This window comes from Amphiprion ocellaris, chromosome 14 (genome assembly GCF_022539595.1).
Source record: "Amphiprion ocellaris isolate individual 3 ecotype Okinawa chromosome 14, ASM2253959v1, whole genome shotgun sequence".
NCBI lineage: Eukaryota > Metazoa > Chordata > Actinopteri > Pomacentridae > Amphiprion > Amphiprion ocellaris.
This window is the reverse complement of record NC_072779.1, coordinates 24,211,214-24,230,225: the sequence shown is the minus strand read 5'-3', so window position 1 is coordinate 24,230,225 and position 19,012 is coordinate 24,211,214. Positions and strand designations below refer to the sequence as shown.

The following is a 19,012-nucleotide window of genomic DNA, read 5'->3' as shown; positions in this document are numbered from 1 at the left end:
ACATGGAAGGTGGGGATGGAACTGGGATCTTCTAGCTGCGCAGCGACAGTGCTAACCACCAAGCCACTGTGCAGCACCATAACAGAAATTCTCCTACCCATAATTAATTTGGCCGTTGCCTTGAAATAAAGTCTTAACTCTTCATTCAATTTTCAGACTGATGACCACTGTAAGGACGAATGAGCAAGTTACAGCAGACAAATTAAACAAAAAAACTTAAGAACAGCTTATACAAAAAGATGAACAGCTATAGTAAAGTTCTGATGTGAAATTGCCTGCACAAAGAGTTAAAAAAATGTTGCCAAACATTTGCAGACTACCAAAGAGTCATCAGGAGAGCACTTATGTGAAACCACAAGTGTCTCTCTAATACTAGCTAACCAAACAACGTTGAGAAATAAATTAAACTGACGGCTATAAACTTGTGGCCGCACATTTTCCGAGCCAATTCCACACCACACAACACACTACATCCCACAGTGTCACTCTTCAGATTGGAATGTAATGTAAACTGTGGAATGGTGCAGTAGTATTTACCTCAACAAAACGTGGTGTGTTTTTGAAACTCATTAAACTACTTAAGTACACAGCAGACCGGACTTCAAATCTGATGTTTTTGTGTCTGGTTTACTCAGCAGTAGAAGTTACTATTCCACTGTATAATTAAGCTTCTCAAAACGTCTCCAGCTTTAAAAATGTTTTTTTCTTTAGAAAACATGAGAAACTAATGCCGTGGTTTCTAGTTGAACAAGCAAATAACGATTCTGATCAATTGATTTAGCCAGCATTTAATACTGAATACAATCTTAGTTGGGAAAAATACACCTTAAAAATAACAAAAATCCATGACTTGCTGAGGTAATGAGCAGAGCTGAAAAGTGATTGTTCTGCTTCATTATAACTAATTGTAATAGTTTGCCTCATATGGTAATTCCATGCTGTTCAGCAGTTTCAACCTCTGTGTTTAATTGTAGTGTTATGCTATTGTGTAACCTGTAGACTGTGAAATCAACATGGCACTTTCTGGCTGTTAATTTGTTACCAGTCAGTGCCTTGGTCTGCCTTGATGAAAGCAGGCAGTTAACACTCCAGCAGTGACCTGGTTTTGAAGTCTAACAATAACTTCCTGTCTGTCCTCACTTGGTGAGCATCCACACTCCCTCATTTCTACGTCTCAAATCCATCACTTGCACTTTTGTTCAGTTGCTGTTGGCCTGACACTGAAAAACATCAAACCAGTCATGAATGCAGACTTGTCAGAGATGAAACTGTGTGTTCTGCTCTTTGAGAATTTGACACTAAATAGTCACAACCAAACCCCCTGTGTCGACAAAATGGCTCTAACCCATGAGGCCAAGGACATAGGACCTCCAGGTGTGTCCAGTGGTTCCTGCCACTGGGATGTAGGGAGTTGTTCTTTTGGGTTCTGTGGGTTGAAGGGCTACAAATGAATGTCAGGACCTAAGTTTTCTAGCAGAGCATGGTACTGTAGTGAGATGATCATCGCTGCATACTTCACCTGTCATTGGTTTAATGTTGTGTCTGATCAGTGTTCGTGAGTTAAGCTCATTATTTCGAAGTAGGTCTGGTTTCAGCAGCAGCTCTTGTGTTAACATGAGAAAGTGGAACACTCGCTAGACTGTTTTAAACAAATGCAGAGAGAAATATTTGATATGCTTTTATATATAAATAATATAAAGTATTTATACTGCCGAACAAAAGTTTGGAGTCATCGAGACAATTTCATGTTTTCCATGAAAACTCACACTTTTATTCATGTGCTAACATAATTGCACAAGGGTTTTCTAATCATCAATTAGCCTTTCAACACCATTAGCTAACACAATGTAGCATTAGAACACAGGAGTGATGAGACTTATCATGACCTGGATGACTGAGAACATCCACAGATTTACAGCAGTGATGGTTGCTGGAAATGTTCCTCTGTACCCCTATGGAGATATTCCATTAAAAATCAGCCGTTTCCAGCTAGAATAGTCATTTACCACATTATCAATGTGTAGGCTGTATTTCTGATTAATAAAATGGTATCTTTATTGAAAAAAACTGCTTTTCTTAAATAATAAGGGCATTTCTAAGTGACCCAAAGTCATGTACATGTACATGTACATTATTGCATTTTGTAGATTTTTCTGGTTGGAAAAGTTTGTCTGCATACATGTGAGACAAACGGAGAAACAAATCATTTGTATTTGTTCGCATGTAAGATCAAAACTGATATTGATATATTTTCAATAAAGCCACAATTAATCATTCTCACAAGATGCACTCATATTCCCATCATTGTATTATAGCTCATTTGTGTTGCAGGCTATTGTACTGTAATCAATGAAACAGAAATTCTCATAAATAGCCTTGTTGTTCTAACAGGTTAATGGCATTGACCTACGAGGAGCTACGCATGAACAAGCAGCAGCAGCACTGAAAGGAGCAGGACAGGTGGTCACCATCTTTGCGCAGTACAGACCAGAAGGTGAGTCAGAACAAGCAAGCTACTGTATTCATCAGGCTCAGCAACCCTGTGGTGTAAACGCCCTGCTAACAACACAAACATGCACAGGACAATACTTTAGTAGGTCTTTACTGCCCACTCGGTGATTTGCTTATATATTCAGGCCAAGTGATGTCTTAAGTACCAAACACATCTGCAGTTCGACAGTTGTTTTCAACTAGCATCTCACAGAATTGTCGTTTCATACATGGGGTAGACTCTGTCAGGGGACGTACAGCAAAAATGTGCAAAAAAGCAGAAAAAGGTCTACCACAACACCTTGATGCATCATGGAGTCTATTCTGCATTGAACCTGAACCTGGTTGTGGGTTCAAAGACCAAGAAGACAATGACCCAAACAAACTTCAAAGCTGTGTCCAGACTATTGGACTAAGAAAAAGGAATCTGGAGGACTGGAACTGGAGGACTGGCCAAATCAAAGTCTAGACTTGAATCCTATTGAACAGATCTGGGATTTATTGAATTCAAAAATAGATTGCACAAAAGTTTCTGGGTTTCAGCTAGAAACTATTTGGAACTCATTAACAAAAGACACTGTGGACTAGTACATAAAAACAAGGTCAGCAACATGGCAAGCTGTTATCAGGGCCGAAGGAGGTCATACAAAATACTAAGGTTTGTGGTTAATATACATAAATAAGGAATATTTACTTGTCAGTTTGTTATTTGCCTAATCAATAACAATGCAATTTTTAGTGTGAAACAAATTTTTGACAGATTGCTAAATATTTGTGTTTTATTGTTTTTATGACAGGTGGTCTAATAAATTTGTTAAACACTGTATATATATATGTGTGCAAATAAAGTAGTTGTTCCTGATTAGTGCATGCAACCAAGTAACCAGGCCAACCAAGCCAAGGATATGTAAGGAAAACTAATTAAACAAGTGGATTAAATGACTTTTTCAATATTTTTATAAGGTTGAGGTGTTGCAATGTTTAAAACGCTTTCTAAAGACTTTTACCACCATTTAATTTGCGTTAACACACACAGTTCCCTTGCAGGCAATGGGGGGCTCCTCTTGATATCTCAATGTCGGTCAGGGCTCCCAGTCCCCTCGGCTGTTTTTTTTTTTTTTTTTGAAAATTATCCTTCCTTATGAATGCTTTTGAATTTAGCATTTGTTCTTTTTATTAGTTTAAATTAACACATGAATGAAAGGCAGTCTTTTAAGGACTCTACTGGCCCCAACTCAGAGCAACACAGATCTTACTTATTGATGATATGGGAAAAGAGGCACAGTGACAATTACAAGGCTCCTTTTGTCCCTTCATTATACCAGGAAGGATTTCCCACTGAGACTTCACACTGAATGGAATCCTAAGTGAGTCTTTTGCTAATGTGATTTTAGTTCAGTGTTAAGGTAGTAGTTTAACTGAACTCCTGTCTGATTTCATCTTGACACTTTGATCGTAACAGAACCGACAGTCCATCTTTACTAGCTTTAGATCCAGGTGCCATTGTTACACATAGTGTTCTCTAGAACGTTTTAGTTGTTGTATAATGTGGTAGTTTTTTTTTTTTTAAATAGTAATGTGAGCAGTAATGATATCATCTGGTTTTCTTTTCATATACCATGCAGGTCATGTTTGTGTAATTAAAATCTATCAAACACTGTCTACCAGACTTGTGAAAGTTAACATGTAGTGAATCAGACAGCTTTGACTGATGGCATGCCTCCTCTGATTAAGGTCAACAACCTCAGCAACATCTACTTGAGGGTTATGGAGGCAGTGACTCATGGTCAGAGACTTTGGTATGTCTCACAATCAGTAGCAAAGCTATTTGACTTGCCTTCCAGTTCAATCTGAAGTCCTCTAGAGTGAGATGCACATCTGCATCATGCTTTTTCAAAACTGCTGTTCTCTCCCGAGCTGACTAAACCCCTTTGGGACTAACAACTGCTTTCTCTTTTTACCCATTAGAACTTGCTCTATGTTCACCCCAGTGGGCCCTCTCTCCTGCACCAGGTTTGTGCCACTGGCACCTGTGGCCACTCTGAACTTTAACATCATTCATCGGTGCTCAGCTAAGTGCGAGCCACTGAGTGAATGTAATCATAGTATATACACTCTCAACCTCAACCTGCTGAGGCACACCTGATTCTCTCTTTCCCAACCCTTTGACTGTCACTCGTCCACTGCACAAACAATCCTGACTTTACCTTTTGTTTCTGTGCTCCCAGCTCAATACCCTTCAAACAGTGCTGTTTCTTCTTTGCTTTGAAAATGTTTTTGAATTGATGTGCTCTTTTGATGTGCTGGTTATGAGAAGGGTATTATCATTAATTTAATTCATCCATCCATCCATCCATCCATCCATCCATTATCTATATGGCGATTAATTGTCTGCAGGTTTGCTGGAGTCTATCCCAGCTGACTTAGGGTGAAGGTAGGGTTCACCTGGACAGTCTGTCAGTCTGTCACAGTGTTACACATAGAGACAGACTCACATTCACATCTAGCATCAGTAGGAAGAGGTAGAACACGCAAATTTCACACAGAGAGATCCCAGGCTCAGGCTGGGATGCGAACCAGGGATCTTCTAGCTGTGAGGATCTTCTATCCTCTTCTGGATCTTCTGTCCTCCGGAGAAGAAGATTATACATATCCACAGTCTTATATATCTGTATACTTAAATGTTAAATTACTATAAATATTGTGAAGATGTTTTTGAATCATACAGATTTTTCTGTATTTGACAGTCACATATTGATTACATGCAGATGTTGCTACAGGGCCAGTGCTTCTTAATAATACAGCCTAAGAGGAGCCTGTACTAAGTAAATATTCGTCCTAACACAGAACCCTGTGGAACTCCATAACTTACTTTGGTGCAAGTGGAAGGATCACCATTAACATGAACAAACTGGAATCTGTCTGATAAATATGATTTAAACCACTTTAGTGAAGTTCCTTTAATCCCAATAACATCTTCCTCTCTCTGTGATAAGATGCTGTGATCAACTGTTTCAAATTCAGCACTGAGATCCAGCAAAACAATACCAGTCCACTGTCTGAGACTATTAGAAGATCATTGGTTGCTTTCTTGCACATTTTTTCATGAATTAGAGCTGTCAGTGGGGACCTGCTGTTCGGCAAAAGTCAATAATAGTAAAAATATATTTGTGTGTAACCAGACATTGTAGGTAATTGAAACCAGCACTGTTGTCTGGTGTATCTGTTTGCTCTTGCCTCCGCCTCTGAGCTGCTTATGAGCAGCGACAGGAGAGAGAGAGAACTGTCTCCCTTTCTCTACTTGGTGCTGCAGAGAGAGAATTGCACTGTCAATAGAGAGCAGAAATAAGGAGAACAAAGGAAAATATCAAGACAAGATAAGAAAGAGACATCATCAGTGGAAGATAGAACATCATACTGAACATGCGGACAGGTATGTGAGACCTATTTTAAAGGAAGAAAAAAAATAGACAAGGAGGAAGTAAACAATGTTGAAATTTCTGTTTCTAAGAATATGTTGTATTTTAAATATTGTTTTGCAGAGCAGCCTCTGCTCACATGTAAGGGCTCTGCCTTGTTTTGTTTTTCCGGAGAGAAAGTTCTAGGAGGATGCGAAGAAGCCCATCAGTATTTGAGAAAACATGTTAGAGTTTGGTACATGTGTGGCAACTTGCATACAGTTACAGCTGAAAAAAGAGTTTTCTTGGAATTCCCTGAAAAAATTAAATAAGATTTCATCATATCTGTTGTTTTTTAGCAATAGTTACAGTATATTTCATGTACTGATTTCTTTAAGTACAAGTTGTGTCATTAGAGGTTGCATCTGTCATGATAGTGTGTATCTTGGCTCTTTATTTGTTGGTCTTCTTTAAGTGAATGATTACCCAGCCATGCCAGAAGTATTCAGCTTTTTTCATCCTCATAGTAATCTGTAAAAGCATACTTCTCAACAGATTGATTTTGTTCATGACTTCTGATCTTGTGGACTGAAATAATGGTGGTTCATAATAAGTGTATTAATATTAACAAAAGATGTAGACTATTGTTCAAAAATTTGGGATCACTTAAAAATGTCCTTATTTTTGAAAGAAAAGCATTTTTTCAGTGAAGACCACATTAAATGAATCAGAAACACAGTCTAGGCATTGTTAATTTGGGAACAGACTATTCTAGCTGGAAACAGCTGATTTTTAATGGAGTATGCCAACAGGAGTACAGAGGAACATTTCCAGCAACCATCACTTCTGTGTTCTAATGCTACATTGTGTTAGCTAATGATGTTGAAAGGCTAATTGATGTTCAGTTATGTTAGCACGTGAATAAAAGTGTGAATTTTCACGGAAAACATGAAATTGTCTGGATGACCCCAAACTTTTGAAGGGTGTTGTCTAGGTTTGTACACTGTCTGTATCATGGCAGATCTCTGAATTACTTCCAGCGTCATCATCTTATTTCGTTTGTGTTTTTTACTTCATCAGGTAAAACTGAGAAATTAGACTAAATAAAGCAATTTCTGTTTCTTGACTTTGCTCCGCTTAATTTTTGGCATTAATGGACAGCGAAAAATTGAAAAAAGTCTGTTTTCTTGTTTTTTGTTTTTTTTAAATTTTTGATTCTTAACAAAAAATGAAAAAATAGACCTTTTTTCTGTTTTGGTTTTTTGTTCAAAATGAGTAAATCTCATTTTTACATTTTTGGTAGTAGTTGAAGAAATTAAATATACATTAATACACGGATTACCAAGGTCACATAGAAAGTTAATACTATATTGTGAGTGCATATTTCCTATAAGCTCATTTCCCTTCTTTATCATCATCTCCTTTGTATTTACCCTCGTGAGAATTATGTAGAATTCAAATATACTGCTTCTCACTTAACAGGGGAACCTTCCAGTTTTAGTGGCATCGCCAAGCTGACCTCCTCTTTCCTTACATGTACTGAAGTCTGAATGCAGACCTGGCTGTCACTCTTGATCCATTTTCATCTTGTCTTGCAGAATACGAGCGATTTGAGGCCAAAATCCATGACCTGCGTGAACAGATGATGAACCATAGCATGAGCTCTGGTTCGGGATCCCTCCGAACCAATCAGAAGAGATCGCTCTATGTGAGGTTGGTTTCCTTTAGATTTGACCCTAGTCCTGGGTGTTCAACTTAAATTCAGACAATTCAGACAGACAGATTTGACCACAGTTTTGAACAGAGCTGTGTTATTTACAAGAATAGTTTCATTCATATTTCTTTTTGTATACGGATGTGGGCCTAATTAATGACAAGATTTACACATGCACATGTTCAAACCAGGTTTGAGATCTGTGACTGAAACAGAAGAACATTTCTAATTCTAGCAACCCCCACAGACCAGCAGTCAATAATCTCTGACCTGGTAAAGCTCCACTTCTAATTTCTCTACTGAACTAGAAAAGACCTCAAATGGAGGACAGACAGTGAGGAAATAGGAAATAATTGTTTGCAATAATAAAGATGATAATCCAGTTTTCTTCCACTCAATAGGGTGCTATTTGACTATGAGAAGTCAAAGGACAGTGGCCTCCCCAGTCAAGGGCTCAGCTTCAGGTATGGGGACATACTCCATGTCATCAATGCCTCAGATGATGAATGGTGGCAGGCCCGCCGTGTTACTCCACATGGAGACAGTGAGGAAATCGGTGTCATCCCAAGCAAGAGACGGTAAGCAGTGGAGAGACCTGTTTCAGTTTGAAGACATTATCAAAGCCTGTAAATGATGTGTAAGGAAAGTATTGACTGTTCATTCCTAAAAAAGAAAGAATCAGTCGGTAATGAGTTGACAGTACATTGAAAAAAATATCGATTTGGATAAGTGAAATTGATCTGATAAATTTCCTAACAAATTAACAGCGAAATGTAGCCAGGCAAAACATGTTTAGTTTAGGAATTAACGTTTTCAACAATACCTGAAAACCCTGACATTTTAAGCTGTCTATGAAAAAAGGTGCAAACACACAAAATAGCACAAAATAGATCATCAGAAATATATTTAAAGTTTATTTTCACCCTGCAGAGTGCACTTGTCAGACTTGTTTCTTGCTAGAAAGCAAATTGACTGCTCAGCAAAGGTAAATCAAGATGCATAAGAAGCAAAACAACTCGGTGCCTTTGGGTGTTGACTGGATTTATCTTTGATGAGAAAAAAAAAATTATTTAACAAGATCATATAATATGACTTTCCTTTTTGGTGTGTCCATGATTTAGATGGAGGGAATGTGAGTAAAACAGACAAGACACAGGCATTAATAGGTTTATATTGATGTGTTCTTCATAGTGTAAAAGACAAAAGAATGAGAACAGGAGAACAAGTGCATCCATTATGCCCAGTAGTAGCTGCTTTAGGTTAAAAACAGGAAACAATATAGTTGTCTATACATTTAGAGTTTAAAACAAAAAACTGTTTAAAGGCCATAAAAAGCCTAATCTGTGACTTGGATATAAAGTAAGAAATTAGACTCCAAAAAAAACCAAAGACAAGGTTACAAATGAAAACCTTTACTAAATATGAGTTTGTGTATTAAATATACTAACAGAGCAATGCATATCACCTCCCTCATTTTCCTCAGATATGTTGACACTAGGGATGGGCATCATTAACGTTTTAATGATGCTACTACTTTTCCCGGTACTGCTTATTGGTCTGGTACTTTAATGGTATTTTCATCAGTACTTTTTTTTTTAACAGTTTCTGTTGATTTGTTTTGTTTTAAAGAGGGAAAAAAAAAGAAAATTAAGAATATAGTAAAAAATTTCTTAATTTTCTCATACATATGTTATAGAAATTAAAATTTATGTAGACACTAATGTGATTTAAATGATCAGAGCACTGTGGACAGGTTTTACTAACAAAATAAAACATTAGCATTATGTTTTAGTCAGCTGTCCAGCATTATATCAGAATTAAAAGCTGCTGCTCATTTTTTGGACTTTCGGTTACAATGTAGGAGTAGGATTCGTGTGAGAGGAATCCCAGTTCACTTTCTGCAAGCTTTTCTTTGTACCTCACTTTTTCAGTCAACCCTTACTATAAAATCTTCAGTCAGTTACATTGCAGAATTTTTTCTACCAAATCAGCAATTCCAAGAATGGCAACCAAGTTAATAATGCTCGAATATATATATATATATATATATATATATATATATATATATATATATATATATATATATATATATATATATATATATATATATATATCATTCAAACATTTGGGGTCACCCAGGCAATTACATGTTTTCCAGGAAAACTCACACTTTTATTCATGTGCTAACATAACTGCACAAGGGTTTTCTAATCATCAATTAGCCTTTCAACACCATTAGCTAACACAATGTAGCATTAGAACACAGGAGTGATGGTTGCTGGAAATGTTCCTCTGTACCTCTATGTAGATATTCCATTAAAATTCGGCCGTTTCCAGCTAGAATAGTCATTTACCACATTAACAATGTCTAGACTGTATTTCTGATTCATTTAATGTTATCTTCATTGAATAAAAAATGCTTTTCTTTCAAAAATAAGGACATTTCTAAGTGACTCCAGACTTTTGAACGGTAGTGTATATATAAGCATATGTCTGTAGCTCTGACAGACAGAACTCCATTTTAGATGTAGGAAGTGAAAGTGCATTATAGACACACACACATCAGTTCTTCACATCTACATTTAGTACCATTAACTGAACTGACAACGTTGGAGCTTATCGCTCCTCCAGTATTTAGAAATTTTGCCCTGGGGCTCGTCTGACACCAGGGCTTGGTACCCATCCCTTGTTGACACAGTGCATCCAAATTAATATGATAGTGATGACAGGAGAGAAGGAATTTCAAGAGACAAGTACAAGTGTTTGACAGATGTCTTCACCCCACAGTTTCAAAAAATTTCCATAGTTCAGTGTACTGTCAGCGCAAGCCATTAAATTTCAACTCCGCGGTGGACTGACTGATTATTATTTCCTTGGCAGGGTGGAGAGAAAAGAGCGGGCGCGTCTAAAGACTGTGAAATTCAATGCCAAGCCAGGGTCATTTGATTCAAAAGGGGTAAGTGCCTTGTTGCTAGCTGCAAAATGGCAATTCTATCACTACATCACCTTGATGATTCATAGCTCAGATATGTCTGTGAACTGAGTATGTGCAAGAAGAAAATCGCCTTCAAGTCTTTACAGGAACAGTGCTGCTTCCCATGTAACCAGATTTAACTGTGTCATCATGTGCCTTCTTGGTTCTTCAGTTGTACTTCTCTCACTGCAGTTTGATGTTCATTCGTAGCATGGATAGACAGACAGACAGGCAGACAGGCAGACAGACAGATCTCCTTTATTAAGAAGAACACATCAGTCAGTTTAATTGTGTGTGTGACTTTGTTCATTTCCATTTCTACCAGTGACATCGCAGCTCCAAATTTCGAACTCATACAAAGATTAAAAACAGCCGATTCCCTCTTTCCAATGTTAATTCAGTCTGATTTATAACAGGTAGATGAGTCATTGTCTTTGTATTATGGGTCCTGTAAATAAAATGAAAGAGTTATACTTGTTGTATTTTTCTGTCAAGAGTATTTACCTTCCAATTCTCAAACTTTCTGCTTCAGTAAATTGTATGCTTTTAGCAAAAAGTGTTACTTTACTGTTCATCCAGATATTTCATTTAGAGAACTACATGAGGAATGCAGGTATATTCCACCAAGCTTTGAGCTAAACCTAATGTAGACCTATTTATTCAACAACTTGCATGAACTTAAAGAGGAAATTAAATTTACGATTTGGGCAGTTAACACATCTGAGCATGACTCCACATGGAGTCAAACATTACACAGCAGCAACATGTTGTTTTCAAATGATGATGGAGCATTATATCCATTATTTGAAGCGTCATCTTCTTAAGTTCCATCTTTTCTTTCTATCACTGCATGTTTTGTGTGTGCTTATAGGAATCTTTTCTATGGCTAAACCTCATATTTTCTTTGTTACATTACTTCTCCCATTGCATGTTCAGGGTAACTCTTCTCTCACCTTATTTTTTACTTTAAATGGCTCTGATGCAACTGTGGCATGTCAAGAAGTACTGCAACCTACAACCTCATTGTCCCAGATAAACACAACAAGCACATTCATTTAAATCCTGCAGGCAGATTTCACAAACATGTTTATTGGCTCCTGTTAACATTTTACTAATTCAGACAGTAAAATAGGCACATTTTTGTCCTAATTGTACAGTGTTGGATACAAGAGTTCATCTGATTTCCCATAATCAACTTTTTATGTTTGCTGAATGAATAGGCCTAATGAAAACAGCTCTGTAAAGTTAAAAAGATGGAGTGACTTACTTTTCCAACAGTATCAACACAGAGGTAAAACCACAGGTAGCAATGGCCAGCTCCTCTCTCCTTTGTTTATGCACACCACACTTGAGTGGTTTTATTGCAAAAAAAAGTACTGGCATGAACAAAAGTTTACATACACGTGTGAAGACCATGTATATCATGGCAGTGGTGAGTTTCCAGTCACTCCTATAACTCTGAATTTTCTGATTTAATCACTGGAATACATGCATCTTTGTCACCAAAAACAATCATGAATTCTTTCATGGATTTTTTACAGGTCTTCTGGAAAAATAACAAAATCTGTTGGGTCAAAAATCTACATTGAGCAATGCTAATATTTGGCTTAATGTCATTTGTCCATTTTTACCTAAACTAGATGCATTTAGTAGCCACCACAAGCTTCTCATATCTTTGACTGATTCACTTAACAGAATTGGTGCAGGTCCACTAAATTTGTTGGCTTTCTGACACAGTTTTGTTTCTTCAGCACAGTCACTGTTTTTTGGTATTTCTTGGTTGACCATTGACCATTCTGATAAATCATCTCTTAGCAGCAGTTTGTGTTCTCTTACTGATTTTACTGCAGTGGCACAACTGTACCATGCACTTAATACTTAAAAAAAATGTTTACCAAAAATTGGAGCAAACTGAGTATTGTATATTCACATTACAACAACTTTGTTTTATTTTAGTGAAATGTTGAAATTCACTGCGTTGCCACTGCCAACAGCGTTCACTGAAAAATCACAATTTTGATAACTTTGCATGCAAAGGATTTGGGTGACATTGATCTAATCTAAAGTTGCTTTGGTTTATTTTGTAAATATCAAAAACTATGAGAAAACATTTTAAAATAAATTCAAAATGGCTGACTTCGTGTTGGGTCCAAGAGCTTTTTGTAAGGCTGCACATGATACATGTCCCTACCAAGCTTGATACATTGAGGTGAAATCTAATGTGGGGTGACAACTTGGAAATTTTTTTTTTCAAAGGCACTATAGAGCCATTATCCCACACATGCCAAAGAGCCATACAACACAGTTTTTGCAACTACTGGCGTACATGCGCTGTTTTGTGCATTTTCAAACATTCCTAGTCATACAAAATCTGCTTCCTCTTTCATGGTGAAAACTGTGTCACCACTGCAAAAGATGAAAACTAAAAAGTTGTTGCATTTAGCATCACAAATGTCCCACAACATAGCTGAACAAATTTTAGGTAGATCTGTTGAACCTACTCATAGCAGCTTGTAGAGATAGAGAGTCTATAACTTTCTGTTGCCAGTAGGTGACACTATGATTGTGATTCAGTATTTACATTTAGCTGATCAGGCTTGGTGGTCAGCACTTTCGTCTTGCAGCTAGAAGGTCCCCGGTTTGTGTCCCCGCCTTCCTGGGATCTTTCTGCATGGAGTTTGCATGTTCTCCCTGTGCATGTGTGGGTTTTCTCCGGGTTCTCCAGCTTAGCCCCACAGTCTAAAAACATGCTCAGGTTAATTGGTAACTCTAAATTGTCCGTGAATGTGATTGTTTGTCCGTATAGTCCTGTGATAGACTGGTGACCTGTCCAGGGTGTCCCCTGTCTTCAGTCCCCGGGCTGGGATAGACTCCTCCCTAATGAAGATTGAGCAGTGTATAGACAATGGATAAAATACTTTTAGCAATAGCCAGATTGGACAAAAAAGCATTTGCACTGTATTATTTACAAATACTTATAATTTAGCCACCTAAGTTATAACCACAAGTTATTAACCTGTGTTTGGACTATATTTTTAAAATCAAATGTCCAAAATATTCCATGACAGAAAAAAATTAAGAAAACCTGTAAAGAAGTCAACATTCTCTGCTTTTGTCATATCAAACGTATGAACTCCTTAATTGTTCATAACTGTAGTTTACTTTTTTATTAGCTTGATAAATGGCTGAAATTTGAACATTTTCTAAAATGCTAGTGATTATTTTTATGATGATCATCTAATCCACTCAGTGTTTCAGCTTTAAATTTTTTTGGAAGTGGTCTGACCAGAAATAAAACACAGCTTTGTTTTAGTCAGAAAACTGCACATATTATTTGTTAATATGCTGCTTGAGTGAAAAGAAATCTCATGAAACTACTTTGAACTCTTTTCAAAGAACAGAACTTCTTGATATCCCACTTTTTGCAAGCAGTTGTTTTGTCTGCATGAACGTGACAGATACCTGTTTGCCCCATGCTTTCTCTCCCTTCACAGTCATTCACTGACAAACGTAAAAAGAATTTCATCTTTACACGAAAGTTCCCATTCTACAAGAACAAAGATGGTGAACAGGATGGCAGTGATTCAGACCGTAAGTAAGCTCACAGACACACATGAACTCCATGCAGAGTCAGTGTAGGTCACACAAAGAACTAGCCGGGGAGTCACAAGTGCGTTTCAGGTGAAGAGGCTTCAAACAAGCCTTTACTCCTCTCGTTCATGACTCTGTCTTGTTGTGCTTGTTTCTGTTGGATCACAGTCAGGGACATCTTTGTCTCAGATGCTGACCAGTCAGCAGGAGAGAAGCCAAATCAGTGCTGTTCATTCTGGTGTGTTGATATTGTATGAGCTGGTTTCCTTTCAGAGATAGCAGAGGTTCAATCTCAATCTGCTATCATGTTGTATTTGGCTCCCTCTGCTGGTGACTCACTGTCTGGACAGGGACAGATCTGAGGGCCCACCACTTCCTCCTTTCACTGCCTCCACATGGTGCTTATATTGCGGCTATCCTCCTTCCTCTCTTTCTTCTGTTGCGGCTCTCTTTGGACGGTCAATAGGACATCCTGGGGCTAGGTGATGATGGGTATGGGACAAAGACATTCAGTAAGTTGGTCCAGGAATGATCTCCTCATCTCTGTTTACCATGATTCCCCAACAAATCCACTCTTCCCACACAAATATCCTGTGTGTCACACTATTTGTCTGACCGTGTGTCTCTTGCCTGTATCACTGCATGCTGCGGCTGCTGGACTTGCCTTGCTTCTTGGTCTGCAGTGTGTTAACCTCTGTCCACTCAGGTTTTGGTCTGTTTAAAGTCTGATATGTGGTTATGAAGCCTAAGAAGTGACTTTTTTTTTTTTAACTTTAAATTATACTTTATTGTTTGCAAATAAGGCTTAATCCTGTGACAATAATTGAAATTTAGTTAGAAAAGGATGAGATGTTTTGTTTGTTTTAACTGAAACTTTTAAAAGCGGTTGATTGTCTTACTGTCTCTGTAGTCCGTTTTTGCTGTTTTTAGCGGCTTACAGTTTGAATTATTGTCCATTTACACTCTCATTGCTGCTAGTTGGAGCTTAAGCCTGTAAAGGTGACAGTCACATCTGTCTGGGTGCAGCACAGGCTCAGTAGGCCACATGAAGGGTTTTTGCACTGTGGTTGATTAGTCATCAGTGATTCTTGTGTGCTGGAACCTCCTACACTACACTGGCATGCTAGTTCACTCTGACCACTGTGTTTAGATAATGCATGTGTGCATGGCACTGGTCTACACCTTTTAAATTGTTTTGTGTTTGCCCGTCAGCATTTCACTTCGTGGTACAGTCTTAGAGCATGTCACAGTTACATCTGTTTGTTTGAGAGTTATGCTGTAATGCATTGCTAGCTCTTAGAGAAAATGTTTTAGTCCTTTTTGAATATTAGTAATCAGCTATATTACCTGATATTTTTCTCAGGTATTTTTGCAATATTATGTTAAGTTTTATGCAATATTTTATGATGTTTTCTTGCTGAAGTTCAGAAGTTCAGTTCATTCATTCATTTGGAAAGATGAAAAAGTGGGGAATTCAAAACTTCAGGTTAAAATATCAATAGATGTTAAAACATGATTGAAATGTTTCTAAACTCTTTGATACAGATTGATTGGGACAGTCAGCTGTATGATTTAATATGAAGCATGAGCTGCATATATGCATTTGGATGTTAGCAGGGAATAGTCATCTTTTATGTGATCAAAATAGCAGAGATATGTTCTAATATTTCGATGTATCCCACCAGGGAGTCAAGATGACGTGATTCTCTCATATGAACCTGTGATCCGGCAAGAAAGTAAGTCCTCACTTCCCCATCAATGTGTCATCAAAGCTGGCCCTCAACATGTATTCCATTTTACAGTTGTCATGCTCATTTAGATTTGTCTAATGCTACTGAGGAAAGGTAAGGTTAAGAGCTATCTGCATCCATGACTTATTTGTAACAAGTAAGTAGAACTCTGCAGTGTTAAAGCACGTTTTAGTAGTTATGAAAAAACAGTAATTGTGATATTTGCAAAAGCTTGCGCGTATGTCACATTCAGAACTTCTATTGCAAGGTGAGATGTAAAGTGGCATGGTGAAGCATGGGAAGAACAAAATACTACTTTGGCACAGCTGAGCTGGAAAAACACATAAATGGAAAAAACATGGAGGCAAATCTTTCAAACAATTACTCAATAGTTATTCAACAGTTCAATACAGTGCTACACATCCTTCAGACAGACTGTCATCTGCTCATCCATCCATTCATCCATCCATCCATCCATCCATCCATCCATCCATCCATCCGTCCATCCATCCATCCATCCATCAACAGCTGAGTCTATCCCAGCTGTCATTGGGTGGGAGGTTTGTACAGTACATAAAGCCAACACAGAGAGAGTGACAGACAATCTACCCTCACGTTCACAGCTACAGCCAGTTTATACTCACCTATAAACCTTCTATGCATATCTTTGGACTGGATAGAGAAAACCCACACAGCCACAGGGAGAACCTTAGGAGCCTCAGTAGACATTAACTGGACTATTTAAGGTTCTTAAAGACATTTCACCTCTCATCCAAGTGGCCTCTTCAGTTTTAACTGACTAATGGGGAGTTACAAAATTTTTAGTCATTCCAGGTCACATGGCCTGTTAACGATCAGGACTCGCATGCATCAAGGTGTGAATTGTTGTGAAACCAAGAGGTCCAACAACACCGGCAGCAATCATTGTGGTGGAGCTGCCAGTTTACACAGCAGAGATTAGAAATCTGCCAGATAATGGGTGGATGGATGTCTGACTTTCATGAAAACAAACAATAAATGATGCAGATGTGGTGGCTTTTAACAAAATATTTAAGAAATGCTCTTAATCTGTGTCTTTTTTCCAGTTAATTATGCCAGACCTGTCATAATTCTCGGACCGATGAAGGACAGAATCAACGACGATCTGATATCAGAGTTCCCAGAGAAGTTTGGATCATGTGTGCCACGTGAGTAGGTCAAGCAAACGGAACAATGATTTATTTTGCATTCTTCATGAACAACAGTGCAATAGAGAATAAGTGAAATTACAGGTAGTTTTTGCATTATTTGATTGTGGTTGTTGTGTGACATGATGTGATGCTGACAATGAACAAAAGTTGTGCATTTTGATGTGTTTGTTGCCACTTAGTCAGTGTTTGCCATCATCATATTCACTGGCATTTTCATTGTACACCAACATCATCCACTCATCCAACCATTGTTGCATTGTGTGGAGGCTGAGTCAGTCTTAGTGATGAACTAACATTTGATAAATAACCTTTAACTGTTTAGCTGTGATAAGGTTTTTATCTCAGCATGACTTTTGATTTGACCAGCTTAACAGGATCAGCTCACCTGTCTGTGCATTGTGTGATGATACTCCTACTCAGGCAAAGTTTTTATGTTGCATGTTTTGATTTATCCATCTCTTTTATTTCAATTTACCCTTTAAACCATATAAAGCTGCTAACAGTTCAGGTTACCAAGGTAAGTGAGCCCATAAGCTGATTCTTCCATCCTTTTATTTTGAAAGTGAAGTCCGAAGCAATTTGTTCCCCTAAATACTTCCGCTCCTTTTTTCCTTACAGCTTGTGTGCAGTCCGTTAGGGATTGTTGGTGTTAGAGACACTAGTGTTATACTGTATATATTTGTTTAATCTTGATAACAAGTGCATTTTCTAACATTGTAGAAGCACTAATTGTAGATTATATAGACAGCTATACAGCTATACTATAGACAGCTTATTTCTTTAAAGGTATCTAGTGAAATTTGCTAAGTAATGACAGAACGCTCATCAGACACAACATTTAAACCACTAGCAGGTGAAACAAGAGAAGCACTCAGAGTGCAGTGCTCCACCAAGGCTGCTCAGTCGTTGTATGATTTCCAACGGATAAGTCCCGATAAGTCCACAGCTGTCGATTTGTAGTAGGATCACAATCATGTGATCATCAGCAGGCAGCTGATGTAGTGTTGCTGTAGTCATAGTTACAGTGACACCATGCCTCTATCTCGCAATGATACAGAAATCTTTAACAAATCCGTGGATCCAGACTATAAGCCGCATCACTGTCAAAATCTAATCACTTTGTCCTTGTGTCATTTCTGACCTTCCCCGAAAATTTCATCCAAATCCGTTTGTCCGTTTTTGAGTATTGTTGCGAACAGACAAACGGATAGACAAACATACGTGGATCATCACATATCTCTGCCGTGTTCCTTTGTGGAGTAATGAAAGGACAAGACCTGCTCTGTTGAATCATGTTTTCCTGTACATTATCTGTACGATACGGTGTGTGCATGTCGATTATATGGGGAAGAGATTTCAACAGGATGCAGTGTGTGAAGAATACAAGACAGGGGAGGCAGTGTGATGCACTGAGCAATGGACTACCAGGAAACCTTGAGTCCTTGCATTAATGTGGATGCCACTTGACATTGCACATCTTTGACATGTAGTGCCTACCTAAACTTTGTTGCAGACTATGTACATCCATTCATGGCGATAGTATTCCCTGATGGCAGTGGCCTCTTTCAGCAGGATGATGCACCGTGCCACACTGTAAACAATATTAAGGAATGGTTTAAGGAACGCAGTGAAATGACTTGGCTTCCAAATTCCCCAGATCTTACAGCATTTGGAATGTGTTGAAAAAATACTACATGGAGACCTGCCCTCTCTTCCACTACTTAAAGCATCAGCTGCTAACGTCCTGCCTGATAGCAATTTTTGCAGAACATAGCACTCACACAATATTAGACATTTGGTTTAACGTTGTGGCTGATGGTGTATGCTAGCTATATTTAATTAATAGGTCCTTGTTTGCCAAAGTTTTAGTTTCCATAGCACATAAGTGGAGAATCCACCTCAGATGTCTTCCATGTATTATTATT

The 19,012-nt window shown here is 38.0% G+C and overlaps 1 protein-coding gene across 41 annotated transcripts in view; it reads left to right on the top strand.

Annotated features, from left to right (window-relative positions):
* Positions 1 to 19,012, top strand: part of dlg2 (discs, large homolog 2 (Drosophila)) — a 186,852-nt gene that overhangs the window by 163,307 nt on the left and 4,533 nt on the right. For 25 of the 41 annotated variants that reach the window (XM_055017123.1, XM_035951106.2, XM_035951104.2 and 22 more), the window contains 9 exons: positions 2,392 to 2,494; positions 4,459 to 4,503; positions 7,487 to 7,601; positions 8,004 to 8,180; positions 10,483 to 10,558; positions 14,071 to 14,167; positions 15,853 to 15,903; positions 16,983 to 17,084; positions 17,581 to 17,604. In XM_055017123.1, the coding sequence (XP_054873098.1) occupies positions 2,392 to 2,494; positions 4,459 to 4,503; positions 7,487 to 7,601; positions 8,004 to 8,180; positions 10,483 to 10,558; positions 14,071 to 14,167; positions 15,853 to 15,903; positions 16,983 to 17,084; positions 17,581 to 17,604 (790 nt within the window). Of the gene's footprint in view, positions 1 to 2,391; positions 2,495 to 4,458; positions 4,504 to 7,486; positions 7,602 to 8,003; positions 8,181 to 10,482; positions 10,559 to 14,070; positions 14,168 to 14,633; positions 14,680 to 15,852; positions 15,904 to 16,982; positions 17,091 to 17,580; positions 17,605 to 19,012 lie in introns of those variants that run through there. The other 16 variants (XM_055017140.1, XM_055017138.1, XM_055017145.1 and 13 more) reach the window with 8 other exon arrangements.